Source organism: Chrysochloris asiatica, unplaced genomic scaffold, assembly GCF_000296735.1.
Source record: "Chrysochloris asiatica unplaced genomic scaffold, ChrAsi1.0 scaffold00245, whole genome shotgun sequence".
NCBI classification, from domain to species: domain Eukaryota; kingdom Metazoa; phylum Chordata; class Mammalia; order Afrosoricida; family Chrysochloridae; genus Chrysochloris; species Chrysochloris asiatica.
In genome coordinates, this window is record NW_006408763.1 from 367,890 (window position 1) to 387,670 (window position 19,781).

At 43.6% G+C, this 19,781-nt stretch overlaps 1 protein-coding gene across 1 annotated transcript in view; it reads left to right on the plus strand.

Annotated features, from left to right (window-relative positions):
* Positions 1 to 19,544, plus strand: part of MALL (mal, T-cell differentiation protein-like) — a 48,606-nt gene extending 29,062 nt beyond the window's left edge. Inside the window, exons 2-4 of the mRNA XM_006873513.1 lie at positions 7,291 to 7,460; positions 9,993 to 10,115; positions 19,482 to 19,544. Coding sequence (XP_006873575.1) covers positions 7,291 to 7,460; positions 9,993 to 10,115; positions 19,482 to 19,544 — 356 coding nt within the window. The remainder of the gene's footprint in view (positions 1 to 7,290; positions 7,461 to 9,992; positions 10,116 to 19,481) is intronic.
* Positions 19,545 to 19,781: the final 237 nt, after the last annotated feature.

Below are 19,781 nucleotides of genomic sequence, written 5' to 3' on the forward strand. Positions count from 1 at the left end.
AGTCTTCCAACCTTCTAAGTATTCCTTTATATGTGGTTCAGAGTTCTGGGACCATCCCCTGAGCCTGCTTGGTCGGATATTCTGTGTTGTTGTTGTTGGAGCTCTGTACTACACATCCACCCGATCCACCATCTTGTTTGTTCTCCTCCATAGGGTTTTCAGTGGTTGAATTACATACATCACCGGGCCTTCCCTTCTGAGGGACCTCCAGGTGACTCGAACAGCGCACCTTTGAATAAGCAGAGTAACTATTAACCATTGACACATCTAGAGACTTTTCTATATTAGAAATATGCGGTGATAAAAGTCCTTTGACTTCCCTGTCCCAGACTAAGCAATTTTCTTCCCCAGAGGTCAACAAGCTGATTGGTCCATTTGGTCTCATTCCAGAAATACCCTGTGCATCTACAAACAAAGACACACATACCTTTTCTTCATTTCCAATACTTATTGTTATACTCTAGACATGATGATTTTTAAACTCTTAGGGTTTGTTTCATTTCAGCACCTAAAATGTTTCCTGATGTTTTTTCAGAAAAGTGGCAGAGTGTTCCATGGTACAAACATAATTGACTTAATTGGTCCCCTGTTGATGAACATTTTGAGGGAGAAAGATGAGACTAAAGATTTACAGTATTGGAAACCCTAGGTAGCTGCTCTAATCAGAGTCAGAATCAACTAGATGGCAGCAGGTTTAGTTTTTTGGTTTCTGAATGAACACTGGGGTTGTTTCCTGTCTTTTCTGTAACAAATAAAGCTGCGGTGAGTAGTCTTGCACATTCCTCATTTTGCTCATGTGCATTATTTGTAGGAGAGATTCCTATAAGTGAAATTACTGGGTCAAAGAGGATGTGCATGGACTGTTTTGATAGATGTCACCAAAATAAAACAGCAGTGTTATTTTACCTGAGGGTGACAATGAACTTTAACTCTAGGGCTGCAGGTGGAACTTAGAGGTCTGTTGTTGTTGTTGTTGTTGTCTGTAAGTCCCTAAATTTCTAGACATAGTTTTGTGTGTGCATACAGATACATTTTTTTTCTGGGTGACCAAGACTTCCATCAAATCTTCAGAAGGGTCTGCGGTTCCAAAATGTTCTTTCACCCTTCCAACCCATGTTTCTCATCTCATCCCAAAGTGAACTTGACACTTCTTATAAAGCCCAGCTTTGGACTTGCCCTTCTCTGGGTCTTTCTCATGGAACACCCTTCCCATTCTCTGTACCATTCCAAAAGATTTTGGTCAACATGGCAGTTGTGACCTAACATGTACCCGTGTCAAAGACTCATCAGATTCTCCCAAGAACCATGTGAGAGAGGGGTCAGTACAACTGTCATCTTCTCTATTTGATGGACAGAGACAGTGAGGAAGTTGAATCCATTTCAATTCATAGTGAACAGAAATGCTCTGTAGGGTTTTCAAAGCTGTGAATATTTACAGAAGCTACCATCACATTTTTCTCCCAAGAATGACAGGTGGGTTTGAACCACAGATCATTTGGTCAGCAGCTATGTGCCTAACCATTGCATTACCGTGGCTTCTTTCAAAGAGGTACAGGCAAGTTAAATAACTTGACCAAGAGACAGCACTGGGATTCAAACCCAGGAAAAATGGCACTGCATGGTGCATAGACGGAATTGGGCAAGAGTGGACTAAGAGATGAGTTCTGAGATGTTCATTCTTGGTTATACTATTATTCCTATTGGAAGCTCAAATGCCCCCATTTCTAACCAATAAGAACATCCTGGGCCTTTTGGGTGTTACCCCAGAAACCTTTGAAAGTTTTTCATCTTGTATGGCCACATGTGCAGACTCACCTTGCCTGCCCCAGGCCTGGAATCAGTCATTTCTCCCCAGATCCCGTGGACCCCAAGCAGGATGCTGTTACACCAGGTTTCATTCTCTAGCTCATTAACTAGCTTTCTAAACATGAGCAAGGTTCCCATGAAGTTATATCCTGCCATAAAAGATCCTTTCACATTTCAGCATGCTGTAGGATAAGCACAGGATTATTAAGCATAGAGTAAGCAGTTGAAACCCACCAGCTGCTCCTCAGAGACACTATATAGACAGGGTCGCTATGGTTGGAATGGACTCTATGACATGCAACAACAACAAATGTCTTACTATAAAAAAATAGTCCTTCACTTTGAGGGCTAGTCCCAACCATTTGAAAATATCTCCATGTCTTGAAAGATACAAAATGCGGTGTAAAATTAAAGGAGAGTTTAAGCTACTGGGAAATTTTGGAAAGCAAAATATGAGTTTTATAACTTAAAAAAAAAAAAAATCATGAAGACAAATTCTTGAAGTTCTCATACCTGCAAAAATCTAACCTAAACTGCTCAAGACAGGCAGGAGGTAATGAACTCTACTAGGCTTACATTGACCTGCAACTCACCCTGGACCCCAATTCCTCCTACTATTTAGAAATAAAACTGTGTGGAAATAAAAAATAAACAACACTCCTATTCTTATAATTTGTATGCAATGCTAAAGCCATTTCAAAAGATTCCCATGCATCTTGAGTAGAATACCAACCTTTGAAAGTCCTTGGTTTGTCTTAATTGTACATGTGGGGCCAGGGATCCCTAAACCATTGCTGAGACCGAAGTAGAAGACCACCCATGGGTCCTGTGAGACTGGACCAGTGTGAGACCCTCATCAAGGCCTTTAGTTCAGCCCACTCCTGCTGGGGATCCACAGGCCGTTCTAAGCACACTCAGGGCCCTCTGCCTGCTCCTGCCCTTGGGTTTGGAAATCTGGTTCAGGGGAGAGACCACAAATTTCCTAAACTATACTTGGACCCCAGTGGAGATTGCCTAGGTTGCCTCAGGTCTCAGTTTCCTCAAGTATAAATGAACAAATATAAGGTTTCCAGGTGGCACAAATGGTTAAGCATTTGACTCCAAACTTAAAGGCTGGCAGTTTGAACCCACACAGAGGCACCTCAGAAGAAAGACTTGGCAATCTCCTTCTGAAAGATCACAACCTTGAAAATCCTATGGAGTATTGTTCTGTGGGTCAGAGTCAATGCAACAGCAACTAACAACAACAGTATTAGTACTGGATTGTGATAAGAAATAAACAGGCAAACCACACACACGACTGTGTCAGAGCAGTCTGTGATGGCTGGAGGGGACAAGAACCTTTTTGCAGGGACTGACAGAGGCTGAATGGAGCTGAGGTGCTGAGGCCTCCAGGTTTGGCACAGGTGAGGTGGCAGTAAACAAGGGGTAGCTCTCTGGTCCTGGAAGCCTGGAGGGAGTTAGAATTGTACAGGCTAAATGAGGCAATCTGAACGAATGTGAACAGCATCTGGTCAATGGGAGGTACTGGTGGTGGTATAGATTCACTTTAAAAAAATGTTCTTTGAGCCCTTTCCCCACCTGCTGCATCCTAGGACCTGTGCTGGCATGGTCCCGGGCTCTGTTGTCAGATGTCCAATGTGACTCTAAGATTTTATAATTGTGGGTGCAGCCACAAAATCCTGAGTACCACTAGTTAGCATTGTTTGGATGCTTACTTTGTGCCAGCATTTCTACGCACTTCCCACAGGTTGGCGTGGGACGCTTGGCAGGTGCCCTACCAGCCAAGCCCTGGCACCTCCCGACAGCTTCAGCAGCCTGGGTCCATGGGATGAACAGACAAGAGCCCAGTTCTAGGGAGCTGGAAGACAGCAGTTCCAATCACTCAACTTTCCCTCTGAGAAACAAACTGACAACTTTGATTATAAAGAAACTTCTAAGGGTTGTACAGGTTTAAGTTAAACAGTATTGCTACTAGGGCTACAGTTCATATATGCATGGAGTTATTACAAATAAAATGTGTTGTAACGTGTCTCTGGGATCAGTGGCTGGCTGCAGACAAGTTGTTGGTTCAGTAACAGTAATACACTTGTCTTAGTCTTATTAGGGTGCCTTCAAAAAAAAAAAAAAAAAAGGTCCAATCAAAACAGTGGTTTCCAAGGAGATCTAGTTGTTGTTGTTAAGTGTCCTTGAGTGGATTCCAATTCATGTTGTTATTGTTAGGTACCATTGAGTCGGTAGCAACTCATAGAGACCCTATGCACAACAAAATGAAACACTGCCCAATCCTGGGCTAACTTCACAATTGTTGCCACACTTGAGCCCATCCACTTTACCAATCCATCTCACTGGGGGTCTTCCTCTATTTCTCTGACCCTCCACCCTACCAAACATGATATCCTTCTCCAGCAATTGGTTTCTCCTGACAATATATCTGAAGTATGAGAGACGAAGTTTGGCCATCCTGGCCTCCAAGGAACAGTCCGGCTGCACCTCTTCCAACACAGATCTCTTGGTTCTTTTAGCAGTCTATGGCACTTTCAATATTTTCCTCCAACACCATAACTCAAAAGCATCAATTCTTCTATGGTCTTCCTTATTCACTGTCAAGCTTTCACATGCATATGAGATTATTGAAAATACCATGGCTTGGGGCAGGTGCACCTTAGTCCTCAAGCTGACATCTTTGCTCGTCAACACTTTAAAAAGGTCTTATTGCCTAATGCAATATGTCGTCTGATTTCTTGACTGCTGCTTCCATGAATGTTGATAGTTGATCCAAGAAGAATGAAGTCCTTGACAACTTCAATCTTTTCTCCATTGATAAGACTGCTGTTTATTGGTCCAGTGTTGAGGATTTTTGTTTTCTTTACATTGAGATGCAATCCATACTGAAGGCTGTGCTCTTTGATCTTCATCAGTTAAGTATTTCAAGTCCTCTTCACTTTCAGCAAGCAAGGTTGTATTGTCTGCATATTGCAGGTTCTGACTCACAGTGACCCTGTAAAGGCTTTCTGAGGAGCAGCTGGTAAGCTTGAACCACTGACCTTGCAGTTCAAACTGACCTTGCAGTCTAGCACATTAACCCACAGCACCACACCAAAATCAAAGCAGAGAGGTCAGCTTAGAAGATTATGGTAACTGATTTTGGGGGGAATCCCAAAGGGTAATCTTGGTAATTCTCCTAAAGGACACAGGATGATCATAGGGGCTTATTAGAAAGAAGCTGTAAGAAAACTGACAACTGCCATGGTGAGAAAAAGATAAGGAAACTTCCCCAAAGAATTTTTTCCATCGTGACAATGCACCTGCTCATTCTGTAAGTATAGCAAGGGCTGTCCCAAGAGACTTTTGTTGGAAAGCTTGCCCCATCTATCCTAAATCCCTGATCTTACCTCTTCAGACTTCTGTGTGCTCCCCAAACTCAAAGAACATTGAAAAGGAAGACTAACTCTCTCAAGGAGGCCCCTGGGGTATGTAAATAAAAGAATACAGAATTCTTTTAGCGAAATGAAAACACTGCCTTCAGAAGTGTATACTTAGTAGCAGTATTTTTTTACTTATCTTCATATTTCAGAAGAAAGGATATGATCCCAGAAGGAAACTCTGAAACACAAGATTATTTTCCACATCTGACTCCGTGGTGCCTCCAAACCACAAATCCAAGCACCATCCCCATCACCCCAAATTGTCAGTGATCTTCAAGCCTCGTAGGATGTTTTTATTTTCCAAGATTATTTGAATACTTTATAAGGACTGAGCTCCTGTGTATCCCTCATGGGGCATAAGAAATAGAATATTATCATTATGTGCAATGGCCCCTGTACACCCATTCCCAATACCATCACCCTCTCCCTCCCAGATGGGTTCTTACTCAGTAGATCCTGAGGAAGGTGGACTCTGAAAAAATTTGGAAGTGGTGATAACTTGATGCCCAGAAGATACATATATTTTGTACCTGAAGGGTGGAGTCAGGACTTGGGTAAGGCCAGTGAAAGGCCTCGGGTGCCACATTCCATTTGGCATCCACTCTCAGTGTTGTTTACATGGGGAGGCACATCCAAGTAGAGATATCCAGAGGAAGTTGGGTATGTAGTCTGAAGACCAGAGAGAAATGGGCTGGAGGTGGATGTCTGGGCTCCCCGACCCATGTGGTACTTATTAGAAGCACGGGTTTAATAGGAATGAGGAGAGGGAGAACTAAATAGAAATGTGATAACATCCTAAGGAGGCCCCAGAAAAGAGGAGCTCAGAAAGTCTGGACAAACAACAAAACCTCTTGGTGGTAGCGCCAGTCCTCTCCTTCCAAGCTGCATTTTGGACATACCATCTGCTGGACATTCAGTTCCTTCCCTGGGCTCATCATACGGGTGCAAACCCAGTCCCAAAGAGCCAAGAGAGAGAACAAGACAAAGATTTGGTTTATCCAACAAGGAGTAAGTAGCTGGACAAAGTTGAGTGGTGGAACCCCATTGTCCTGCTAGTGACTCCAGCTGGGATCAGGTACCATAACCCAGGGGCTCCAAGCACAAGGCCAGGCAGGCATTGCCAGTGGGTGAAAAGGAGAGTATTATTCCACAGCATACGTGAGCAGCCTTGAATGTACCAAACGATGACACGATGTTGGGAAGGCTGGGGGATGTGGCCCACTAAGGACTCCAAGCCCTTTCTAAAAGGGCAATCACAACTCATTCCCACCTACGGTGGCTTGGGAAATAGGGTCACTGTGGCCACCACTATGGATTTCTCAAGCAATGTCTGAAATCTGGTGCTTTCATATGAAATATCCTATTTTAAATGCTAGCAATTTATTCAGAATTAAAAAAAAATTAATTATACATGTCAATACTGTTTGGGCCAAGAATAAATTCTGTGGGCCGAATTTGGCCTAGATTCCCTTTGTTTGCAACCACTGTGTTAGCTCCTTGAATTTTCTAACAACAAAAAATTGTTACTGGTCAAGTCAATTCTGATTCATGGAGAGTCCATTACACAGGAGAACTGAGTTCTATAGGGATTTGGGGGCTATCATCTTAATGATGTTGATGGGGTGCTGTAGGATAATCACTATGCTGCAAGGTCCATATGAACCACAATGTGGCAGTTCAAACTCATCAACAGCTCCTTGGAAACCCTATGCAGGGTCGCTGTGAGTCAGAACTGACTCAACAGCACTTAACAATGACAGCAATCAACAGAAGCAGATCACCAGGCATCCTGCAGTGCTATTGGGTTGGTTTTGAACCTCCAAATTTTTCTTTAGTAGCCAAGTGCAAGCCATTTGGTCCACCCAGAGGCCTCATTTCTGACAATAGGACCTGACTTGACTGTGCCCCGAGGGGCAAGTCTTCTTTCCCATGTCCTTCTGGGCTCCCACCTAACTTCAACTGAAGTGTTTTAACCAGGGATGGAGGAGAAAAGAGATGCCCTGCAAAGGGAAGAGTGCTTCTCACAACCAATGAAGCCTCTTGTGTGTTCTTTTACAGATATTTGGGTGCTGGGTCTGGATCCTGGTAGCCGCCACCCAGGTAGCAAACCCACTGCTGCAAGGATGGGTGCTATATGTCTCACTCACCTCGTTCTTCATCTCCCTGATGTTCCTGCTTTCTTACTTGTTTGGATTTTACAAAAAATATGATTCCTGGAGAGTCCTGGTAAGAACCACAGGAGGCTCCTCCTGAACTGATGCTCTGGGAATGGTGAGAACAACAGGCGAAGACCTAGGTGGGGAGGGAGAACCAGAGACCAGGGAGCAGAGAACCGACCAAGTCCATAGAGAACCAGGACTGTTGAGTCGAGTGAGTCTAATATTAAACCAATCTGATGGCACCTGGTGTAGCACTGTGGGTTAATGCACCAGACTGTAAAGCTGTTTGAACTGCAAGGTTGGTGGTTCAAGCTCACCAGCTGCTCCTTGGAAACCCTATACAGGGTTGCTATGGGTCGGAACTGACTCAATGGCACTTCACAACAACACAACAACATTAACTTAAGTTAATGGTTGGTTCTGACTCATAGCGACCATGTATAGAGTTTCCAAAATTTTAAAACTCTTTTCAGGAGTTTCTCATTCAGAACAGCTGGTGGTCTCTAGCCACCAAGCCTGTGTTTCGTAGTCCAGTGCTTATTCACTGAGCTCCCCAACACATACACACACACATATAAATATGATCACATTGACCAAAGAGGTTTGGATGTAAATTCTTCCATTTGATGTTACATAATTAATTTTTCATTTTGCCATATCATCTTGATGGCCATTGAAACATATTCTATATTGACCAACTTAAAACGAGCACAAAAATGGACAGGTGTATCATGAACCTTCTTGTACCTACAACCTGGATTCTAGCATCATCAAGATTTTGCCATACTTGCCTCAGCTAGTCTTTTTTTCCCCACCTAAAGAATTTTAAAACAAACCCCAGACATCTTGTCTTTCCATTCCATACACTTTGGAATATCCCCTCAAAACATGCAACCTTTCATCTGAGACCCAATTCACATACAGATTCCCCTAGCTCTCTCCCACATGTCTTTTCTTCAGTTGGCTTGTTTGAATCAGGCTCCCCACAAGGGTCATATATTGCACTGGGTTGTTAAGGTTCTTGGATATCTAGAATGACCTTCATTCTGTTAAAGAAACCAGATCAGCTGTGTTGGAGAAGGGACAGCATTTTGGATTTATTGGCTCCTTCTTTGTGTTATTTGCTGTCTTCCTCTGGTCCCTGTGGTTTTTGCCAACTGGAAGTGTGCACCAAAGGTTTAATTGGGTACCTGCTAAACACTTCTGGCACTAATGCTTTTCAAACATTTTCACGTATGGTAATGGGTGGTCCCTCTCTTGGGGGTGGTGACAGCCTGAGCCCCTTAACTCTTTCTTTAATTGATGTTTCCTCAATCAAGTATTTCATTTGGGATTATAAAATGCAGATTTGACAATTAAAGCATTCTTTCTAGGCTTGATAGCTGTTTGTGACTAAGCAATAGTGTTGTTGAATAGAAGAATACTCACGGGAATATAGCATAAAGATTCAAAAACTGAAATCTGAAATCAGACCAGCCTGACTTTACCAACTCTACTATATGTTAGCTATGCACCAGTGTCCTCATCTATAAATCAGGGATAATAATAGTAGTTACCTCCTAGAATTGACTGTGAGCATTAAATGAAACTACACCCAACAAAGTGGTGGTGGTGGTGATGTGCCGTGGAGTCGGTTCTGACTCATAGCAACCCTGTACAGGGTTTCCGAGGCTGTACATCTTTACAGGAACAGAAAGCCTCCTCTTTCTCCCGTGGAACAGCTGGTAGTTTCGAACTGCTGACCTTGAGGTTAGCAGCCCAATTCATAACCACTACGTTACCAGAGCCCCTTACCCAACAGAGTAGGTCTTCAGAATGTCAGTGATTAAGAAGATAAGCTTGGAACAAATGTGGCCTGGAATTCAAATCCTGACTTAGTTTTTATCCATCAGCTTTAACCTCAATCTTCAATTTCCTCAAAATAAGGCTAATGATAAACAGTACCTACCTCATAGTTGACAAGATTAATGAAATAAGGGAGAAAAGGCTTAGCATAGAGCTCGTCGTGGAAAAAGCACTCAATAAATGTTGACTGGTATTGATATTATTATCACCATTTATTAATTCCCCTATTGTTCATTGGTGTCCAGTACTGATATGGTGTTCTAGGGTAAGCACTGGACTGCAAGGTCTGTTTGAACCACAAGGTTGGCAGCTCAAAGTCACCAATTGCTCCTTAGAAACCCTATACAGAGGCGGAATCCAATGAAAGGAACTTAACAACAACAATTGTTCACTAAGGACCCCTGGTGGCAAAGTGGGTTAAGCATTGGGCTGCTAACCACACAGTCAGCGGTTCAAATCCACCAACAGCTCCATGGGAGAAGGATGAGGCTGTCTGCACCCATAAAGACTATAGTCTTAAAAACCCTAAAGATCAGTACTACATATGGGGTCTCTATGAGATGGAATCGACTCAATGGCAGTAGGTTTGGGGTTCTTTGGGTTATTGTTCACTAGATGGATATTTCCAGTAGAAATACTGCAAATGGAAGTAGGAGCTTGGAAGATGGAGCTTGTCTGTTTGTATATTCAGAAAAATGCTCATCTGTTGAAGTGCCCCATGACTGTGGCTGTGGCCTCTGCTCTGTGTTTCCAGGACAGTCTGTATGAAGGGGCCACCGGCATCCTGTACATGAGTGCTGCTGTCTTGCAAGCCCACGCCACCATCGTGTCTGAGTTCAAAGGCCAGAACAACTACTACATAAACACAGCAGCTACGGTGAGTGCTCTGTCGCTGCTGGGCAGGGACATTTACAGCCACCACTGAGGGAGAATATTGCGTGAATCTTGGTTCTACCTAGTGTGGAACAAACGACCCTGAGCATGCGCATGTGTATGTGTGTTCACCTGTGTGCCTGAGCTTTCACCATGTGCCAGGCCCAAGTTCACGTTGTCCTCATTGGTCTTCTCAAACTCACTTCCTTTTGCATCCACCACACCATCTTCAAACTTTTTTTCTCCCAAAAACATGAATTGAAATGTGTGCGTGTGTCTCTCTCTCCTGTTGAAAAGCCTTTGGTAGATCCCACTGCCTGCAGAATGAAGCCCTAAGCCTGTTTCTCAGCCTGTTCCCTTGTCCTTTTATTTAAGTAATGGAACTCCAATGTAGCTCTGGCCACCAGAGCAATATGTTGGCTGATGGATCCAAGACAAGATAGTACAACCAAATCATGGGAAGGGGAATGTCTCCCAGGCCTTAGGCAATTAGACTTTCTAGTCTGTCTGCACATCAGCCTCCCTTTTTCTCCTGTTGCTGATTGGCGCCCTCACATGGCAGGGAAATTGCAACTGGCAGATTCATCCTCTAGTGCTGGCCTGACTAGCTTCCTTAATTCTACCTTGAAAACTTCCAAGGAAGGCTTCTAACACTCAGACTGAAGCTATGCCCACCCTGGGGCCAGTCAACTATGACCAGAAAGGTCAAATCCTTGGACAACTTAGCAGGCAGCTCTCTAGGGTGGAAGGGGTGGAACATGAGATGAGATACTGTCCTCAGAGTAAGGATGGGGTGCTAGGCAAACAGCAGTTTGATACACTAGAGTGGCCACAATATTTTCACCTGCTTTTCCAGCCTGTCTTCCTCTTGTCCCATCTCAGCTAGTTTGACTTCATTGAACTAATGATATATGTCATTCCTCAGTGCCTCTTTCTAGCCATTCTTTCCAACAGAAATTCTTTCTTCTTCTTCTTCTTTTTTTTCAAACCTTTTATTGTGATTGGGTGAAGGTTTACAGAGCAGATCAGTTTTCCATTCAGCAATTCATATACATTTCGTTGCATCTCAGTGATTACTATCCCTACAATGAAATATCACTTATCCCATTGCCTGTGTTTTCTGTTTCCAAGCTTCCTTCTTTCCTAACCCTTCCGAACTTTGTCTTGGGGTAAATGCTCCCCTTCTGATCTCATATGGTTGATTTTTCTTAGGTATATGTACCTCCCTTCAAGGCCTGTCTGGTGTTTGTCTGAAAATTGAGCCAGGAGGGTGAGTTTAGTTCTAGGTCTAAAGGGTAACCAGGGCTTGTAGTCTTGGGGGTCTCAACAGTTGCAATTGAGTCACCTCCAACTCATAGTGACCCTTTGAACAACAGACTGAAACACTGCCTAGTCCTATGACATCCTCACAATTACTGTTATGTTTGAGCCCATTGTTGCAACCACTGTGGCAAGTTGGGGTCTTCCTCATCTTAGCTGACCATCCACTTTTTTTTTTTTTTATGTTTTATTGTGTATTATGTGATAGTTTACATGGAAGAACATTAGTTTTACATTCATTCTATTGTATATCATTTCATTGCCATGGTTACAATCCTCTCCATGCATCATCAACCAACTAAAGGGTATACCGCGGTCGTCAGCACACAGCCCCTCTCCCTCTCTGGATCTAAAGTCCCCAGCTTCTCCATCTCTCCACGTCATCGTCTCTGCCTCCATATCAGGCATCACTTCTTCTCTGGGTAGGGTCCCACTCTCTGCTCTTCTCCATTGATAGTCCCAGGGCCCTCCGCTCCTAGACTGAAATGTTAATCACTCCCCTCCTTGCTACAAAGCATCTACTTTTACATTTCCAACCCTCACAATCAGTCCTGATAACAATTATTCACTATTGTATCACAAGAGACCTATCTGCATTTCATTTCATCAGCCCCGCCTAGACACATTGGATACTACTTACTGGAGATTCTACCTTCCTTCAAGCCCTCTGGATCTAGGTTCCCTCTTGAAAGTTTGTCAGCCAGCCACTTCTTGCCTTTGTAGGACACTCCCCCCCACCCCCACCCCGCCATTTTGGGTAGCCAATGTCCAAGTTGCCCATCCCTATCTACTCTGTGTGGAGAGGGTGGGAATGATCCTTGCTGTAAGGATTTGTTTCCTCTTTTGAGCTACTGCATCCATAGCTATAGGTCAAGTTCATCAAATCGTATCAGATGTCTCTTTTTTTTTGTTTTCCTCTTCTATCTTCTTCTGGTTGAGTTCTGATCATCCAGTCACTGAAGCCAGGTCAAGTGGGTATTATCTGCACGTATGGGTGTTCTTGTACATATGCCCTCTCTTCTTATCAGCTGGATGCTTCACTCTCCACTCTACCCTTTGTGGCTATGTCACTGACTCTGGGCCCAAGAGTCCCTAGGTCTTGTCACACTGCTGGCCAACCAGGTCTCCACCCAGGTTCGTAAGAGTCTATTGAACGTTGTAGGGCTTAGCTCGCCAGTTCATTGCTGTTTTTCCCTCACTTCCCCTTATCGGTGACTAGCGTGGTCACCAATCAGAGCATGTATTCCCATTGAGTCTTAGTCTTGGAAGGAGGTTTTCACTGAGGGGACCCAACCACTTGCCTTGATGTTTCCTGGGCAAGCAACTTGCTTGTTCTTGTAGTAACAGTCAGTCTGCCTCTATTGTTTTGTATTTTTCCTGTAGGTCTTTCTTTCAAGAAGTATCTTCTGTTCTTCTAGGCACTCCAGGATGATCTTCTTGTCCTTTCAAGTGGAAATTTCCCATTTCTGAAGATCTGGATGTGGTTCAGGCTTCCACCTATAGTTTTATGTAATGCAGAGGCTCCAGACCATCCACTTAAAAAAAATTTTTTTTATTGTGAATTATGTGATAGTTTACATGGGAGAACATCAGCTTTATATTCATCCTATTGTATTTTGTTTCATTGCAATGATTACAATCCCCTCCATGCATCATCAAACAACCAAAGGGTACACCCCGCAAGTCTGCCCCCGGCCATCAGCACACAGCCCCTTTCCCTCCCTGAGTCCAGAGTCCCCAGCTGCTCCGTCTCTCCACATCATCATCTCTGCCTCCATCTCTGGTGTCACTGTTTCTCTTGGTAGGGTCCTGCACTCTGCTCTTCTAACTTGATGGTCCCAGGGACTTTCACTCCTGGACTGCAAAATCAACCACTACCTTCCTTTTGTTACAAAACATCTACCTACATTTCTGACCCTCACAGTCAGTCCTGATAGCAATTATTCACTATTGTACCTTGAGAGTCCTATCCCTGTCTCTTTTCATCAGCCCCATCCCAACAGATTGGAAACCACTCAGTGGAGATTCTACCTTCCCCTGCCCCTTTGGAACTAGGCTCCCTCTTGAAAGCTTGTAAGCCAGTCACTTCTTGCCTTTGTAGCCCCACCCCCCCATTTTGGGTAGACAATGTCTAAGTTGCCCAGCCCTGTCAATCCTGTGTACTGACGGGGTGGGAATGATCCTCGTTGTAAAGATTTGTTCCCTCTTTTGAGCTACTACATCCATAAGTATCAGACCATCCACTTTTCCAAAAATGATGTCTTTCTTGACAACATGTCCAAAGTATGAGAGATGAAGTCTCAACATCCTCAATTCTAAGGAGCATTCTGGTTGCACTTGTTTCTGGAGAGATTTGTTTGTTCTTCTGGCAGTCCATGGTACTTCCAATATTCTTTGTCAACACCATAATTCAAATGCAGCAGTACTTCTACAATCTTCTTTATTCATTGTCCAACTTTCACATGCATATGAGGCAATTGAAAATATCATGGTTTTGGCCAGGCACACCTTAGTCCTCAAACTGATATCTTTGCTCTTGAATACTTTGAAGAGGTCTTGTACATCATATTTGCCCAATGCAATACTTCATATGATTTCTCACTTAAAAAAAAAGTTTTATTGTGAATTATGTGATAGTTTACATGGGAGAACATTAGTTTTACATTCACCCTATTGTATATCATTTCATTGCCATTCATATGGTCTTTTGTCTGATGTTTCCATGAGCACTGATTGTGGATTTAAGTAAAATGAAGTCTTTGACAGCTTTGATCTTTTCTGCATTTATCATGATGCTATTTATTGGTCCAATTGTGAAGATTTTCCTTTTCCTTATATTAAAGTGAAATCCATACTGAAAGCTGTAGTCTTTGATCTCCATCAGTATTTCAAGTTCTCTTCGCTTCCAGGAAGCAAGGCTGTGTCCTGTGCATATTGAAAATTGTTAACGAGCCCTTCTCCAATCCTAATGGCATGTTCTTTTTCATATAATCTGGTTTCTCAGATTATTAGCTCAGCATTCAGACTGAATAAGTATAGCAAGAGGATACAACCCTGTGCACACCTTTATTGATTTTAAACCATTCAGTATCCCCTTTTCTGTTTAAATGGCTGTCACTTGGTCACTGTACAGGTTCTTCATGAGCACAATTAAGTGTTCTGGAATACCTATTCTTTGCAATGTTATCCAGTGTTTGTTATGATCCACACAGTCTTTTCACAGTCAATGAAGCATAAGTAAACTTCTTTCTGGTTTTCTCTACTTTCAGTCAAGACCCATCTGATGTCAGCAATGATATCCCTAGTTCAATGTCCTCTTCTGAATCCAGCTTGAATTTCTGTCAGTTGTCTGTTCATGTATTGCTGCAACCATTTTTAAATTATCTGCAGAAAAATCTTACTTATAGTTTATTATGTTTAACAAGAATTTAGCAAAAAAAAAATTCTCTTTAGAAAAAATTTACTTGTGATATTAATGAAATTGTTCAATGATTTCTGCATTCTATTGTATCACCTTTCTTTGGAATGGGCACAAATATAGATCTCTTCCAATTTGTTAGCCAGGTAGCTGCCTTCAAAATTTGTTGGCATAGAGGAGTGAGCACCTCCAGTGCTGCATCAGGTGGTTGAAACTTTTCAGTCTGTATTCCATCGATTCCTGGAGTCTTGAGTTTTGTCAGTGCCTTCAGTGCAGCTTGGACTTCTTCTGAGTACCATCAGTTCTTGATCATATACTACCTCTTGAAATGGTTGAACATTGACCATTATTTTTGGTACAGTGACTTTGCATATTCCTTCCACCTTCTTTCAATACTTCCTGTGTCATTCAGTATGTTGCTCATAGAATCCTTCAATATTAAAAGTCAAGGCTTGAATTTTTTCTTCAGTTCTTTCAGTTTGAGAAATGCTAAGCATGGTCTTCCCTTTTGGTTTTCTAACTCCAGATCTCTGTACATTTCATTATAATACTTGACTTTATCTTCTCGAGTTGCCCGAGGTCATATTCAGTTCAGTTCTTCTACTTTCTCATTTCCTCCAGTTCTTTAGCTTCTCTATACTCAAGAGCCACTGGGGTCAACTGCTGCATCTTAAATTGGCTTTTCTCTGCGACCCGCTTGGAGAGATTAAACCTGAGTAGGGGCGACGGGAGATGAAAAATAAAAGAAGAGCACAAGACACATTTGAAAATAGTATAGTTGAGACCAGGTGGGATGCAGCACTCTGATGGAGATACTGCAGCAAAGACCAAGGCAGTGAGTTTATTTTAAACACAGCTCAAGGGGAGATACTTGAGGGAGGGTAAGAAGTACAAGAGCATCTTCTACTGAAGGAGCCAGCAGTAAGCAGATCTTCATCAGAAAAATTGTAACTTGTGGTAGCTAGCTAGAATACTGATTAAGGCAGCTAGAATTTTGCGCAGGCTGAGCTGAAGGACATAACTAAATACAAGGAAAGCCCTTGCAAGTTCCCTGTCCCCTGAGGCAACCCTGCAAGTTCCTCAGGGGTGGGACTTGACTTGGAAGCAGCCCGAGTTTCTGGACCACAACTGTTCAGTTGCAATCCTTTGGTTAAACTAGGTCCCAAGCCAGGGACCTTTGGCTCAGTTGCTCCAAAAAGAGCAAGTTTTAGAGTGTCTTCTTTTCTTTCTTACCAGTATTTTCAGTGAACTTTTTGCTTTCTTCATGTGTGATGTTCTTAATGTCACCCCACAACTCCTCTGATTTTTAATCATTAGTGTCTAATTCAACCAAGAGGCCTGATACTCTTCATGATTTTGATTTTTCTTTCACATTTTCCTCCCCATCTATTCAAGATCTTCTCATGTAATCCTTTTCAGAGCAGTTGGTAGTGGTAGCTGGGCACCATCTAGTTCTTTTGGTGGAGACTGATGCTCAAGTGGTCCATTAGTCCATTGGACTAATTGTCAGAAACTCTCTCTTGCCTCATCCACCTATCATCTTTCACAGAATATCCCAGTGAACCATCTCCAACCCCAGAGCAGACTAGGCACTCTCCTTGTTGGTACAGTGTTTCTGTCATGAGCTCCTTCACTACAATGAGACTGTTGTAGGTCTGAGTACTTTTCTGTCTTCCCCAGAGTAGAAGGTACATGCCTTGCAAACCTAGGGGTGGGGTCCCAGGGAGTTGTGCTCTCTGACAGCCCAACATCTGCTGCCTCAGAGCTCAGCATCCTCTCATAATCCCAGGTCTTAGAGATGTGACTTCTCTGAGGTTTAATTGATAGCAAAGTTATAACAGGGTCTTACTTCTGTGTAATCTAGGGGCAAGAAATCCAGAAGGTCAGTCTGGGTTGGAAAGTCTTAAAAACAGGATCCTCTGTCTACAAGCCTGAACAAATTGAGAAAACGTCTTCTTTTCAATTCCCTCTTATGCTACAGACATGTGTGTCATACAAGTTAAAGCATACCATCCCACTCCCTGCCTCTATTTTCCCTTCTATTAAGTGGCCAAGCAGATAAAATCTGGAAGCCCACTGTATTTTTCCTGGAGGTTCGCTACCCGCATGGACGGCAGAGGGGTTCAGACTTCTCCTGCTGTTAATTGTATCAGGATTCATGAGAGGACTAGAAACAGAGATCCAATCAGGCTGCCTGTTTCTATCACCAGTTCCCTCCTCTAAACCCCAGTGCTCATAGCTTGGGTTAGCCACAGCCCCTACTTATCCTTGGAGCATCCTTCCCCTTTCAGCCCAACTGCCAGCTGGGGTTACAGATTCCTGAGAGAGACAGTCTGATTGGCTCAGCCCATCTTCAAGGCTCTGGTTCTGATCTGTCCACCCATACATTTGATAGTTACTAAGTGCTGGCTCTGAGAGAGACAGTCTGATTGGCTCAGCCCATCTTCAAGGCTCTGGTTCTGATCTGTCCACCCATACATTTGATAGTTACTAAGTGCTGGCTCTGAGAGAGACAGTCTGATTGGCTCAGCCCATCTTCAAGGCTCTGGTTCTGATCTGTCCACCCATACATTTGATAGTTACTAAGTGCTGGCTCTGACCAGCCACTGAGGACACAAAGGTAAGCAGAGCATACCCTGCCCAGCTCTCAAGAGCTCATAGATGGGGCAGAGAGGCCTACCACAACCAGATAGTCATGGTCATGAATAAAAATTAGAATCTAAGAAACCGAGCTCTAGGCAAGAGGAGCACACAGTCCCAAGAGACTTACCTGGGAACTTGACTCTGTGCAGGAGGGGGCTCTGGATTTGAGATCCTACAAGGACAAGGAGGAGTAACTGGATTAAAGACTGAGGAGTTGAGGTGGGGCGGCATGCCAGACTGAGAGCTAAGTGGGGCAGCAGAGCAGTGGTAGGAGGGAACGTGACCTGTGGAAGAACTGAGCAATGCCCCTTCCCTAGCCCCCATGACCTGGCCCCTCACCACTCTGATCTGCTCTCCTGCCACATTGGACTCCTTACTGTCCCCTGACTACACTGCACATGTGCACTCACCTCAGGGCCTTTGCCAGTAAAGTCTTTGCTCCAGGTATCAACATGACAACTAACATCATCTCCTGGTCTTAACCCAAATGTTATTGTCTCAGTGAGGCCATCCCTGGTACACTCCCTCCTGTGCCAGCCCACTCTTTCCCCCTCTATTACTATATTTTCTCCTTGATACTTATCATCATCTACTGTGGCACTGTGGGATAAAACACTGGACTGAAAGGTTGGTTTGAACCACAAGGTTGGCAATTCAAACTCACCAGCCACTCCTGGGAAACCTTATACAGGGTCACTATGAGTCTGAATCAACTCGATGGCACTTAACAATAATAAACCTACTATACAGTCTACATTTTTTTCCTGTTTCTTACTCCAGGAATTTGGGGACTTTTTGTTCACGATCATAATTACAGTGGTTCTTGAAGTATCCCCACCCCCCAGCACTGCCATGGAGTCAGTTCTGACTCAGAGCAGCCCTATAAGAAAGAGTCGAACTGCTCCCTAGGGTTTACAAAATTGTTAAGAAGCAGACAGGCTCATGTTTCTGCCAAGGAGCAGCTGGTGGATTTGAGCTGCCAACCTTGTGGTTAACAGCCCAACACCTAACCCACAGCACCACCAAGAATATTTCTTGAAATACAGTAGATGTTTATAAAACATTTGTTGGATGAATGAATGAATAAGCAAACGAATGAGAACAGAGTGTGAGTGGACAATGGGCCGAAATGAGGGTGGCTGGCACTTGAAAGTGTGTTAAGGGTTATGGCCTTTATCCTGAAAAAGAGGGGGTAGTAATCATATAGTATTAAGCACAAGAACAACATGGTTCCATTTTGGCTGGAGGAGACTGACAGATGGCAGGGTAGAAAGAAAGTGAATAAGTCATAAAGCAACCCAGCAGACCTGGCAAGGGCTGCTTGCTGGAGGGCTTGACAAAGAGTGGGCAACCATGTTGGTGGTAGGGATGGCAAAGGAGACATATCAATAGACACTTGGGAAGTAAAATCAGTAGACCTTGGGAAAGGCTTTGGACATGGAAGGTGAGGGAGAGAGGAGTCTGAAGGTCTGTAAGTTTCTGGCTTGGGTGACTGAAGGAGACTGACTGAACTTGTGAGGCCTGTGAGGAAATATCAAAGGCTCTTTTTGGACCATTAAGAGCTCAAGGTATCTTCAAGGCATTCAAGAGGAGCCAACAAGCAGGAGCTCAGAGCAGAGTTCTAGACCAGAGAGTAAAATTGTGGGAGTCCCAGAATGTAGACAGTAACTGAAGATTGGTATGGAAGAGACCACTTGGGGGGCAAGATGGTGAAGAAGAGCAGGTAAGGGACTGAGGCATGCTCTCTCTATGGCCAGGCAGAAGAGGAAACGGCACACCAGCAGAAAGGGGGCAGGAATACCCATGGATGGAGAGTTTCAAGGAGGATGGAGTAGTTTGCTCGGTCAGAAGTTTCTCAGCAGTCAAGGAGGATGAGGCTGGGTAGTGGTTGCTGACCCCAGGCCAGGCAGGGCGTAGGGTGGAGAGGGGACCCAGCCAAGCTGCAGGGGCAGGCCATTTCTAACACACAATTTCCCCATCTTCTTCCAGTTCTTTGCCTTTATCACCACCTTGTTCTACATTCTCCATGCCTTCAGCATCTATTACCACTGAGGAACCAGAGACCAATGTCACCGTGGGGAGTACTCTGAAAATCCTGGAATATTGGACCCAAAAGTCGTTTTCATTCACTCCCATCTGGATGATCTACTAAAGAAGATGGACTAAAGCATCTATGGGACCAATATAACACCATTTTGGCCTGAGTGATGGAGCTAAATTTGGACATAACCATTTGAACATTTTGTTTCATTCTGTCAAATATGAAAAAGTTGTTATTTTCTTTTGCCT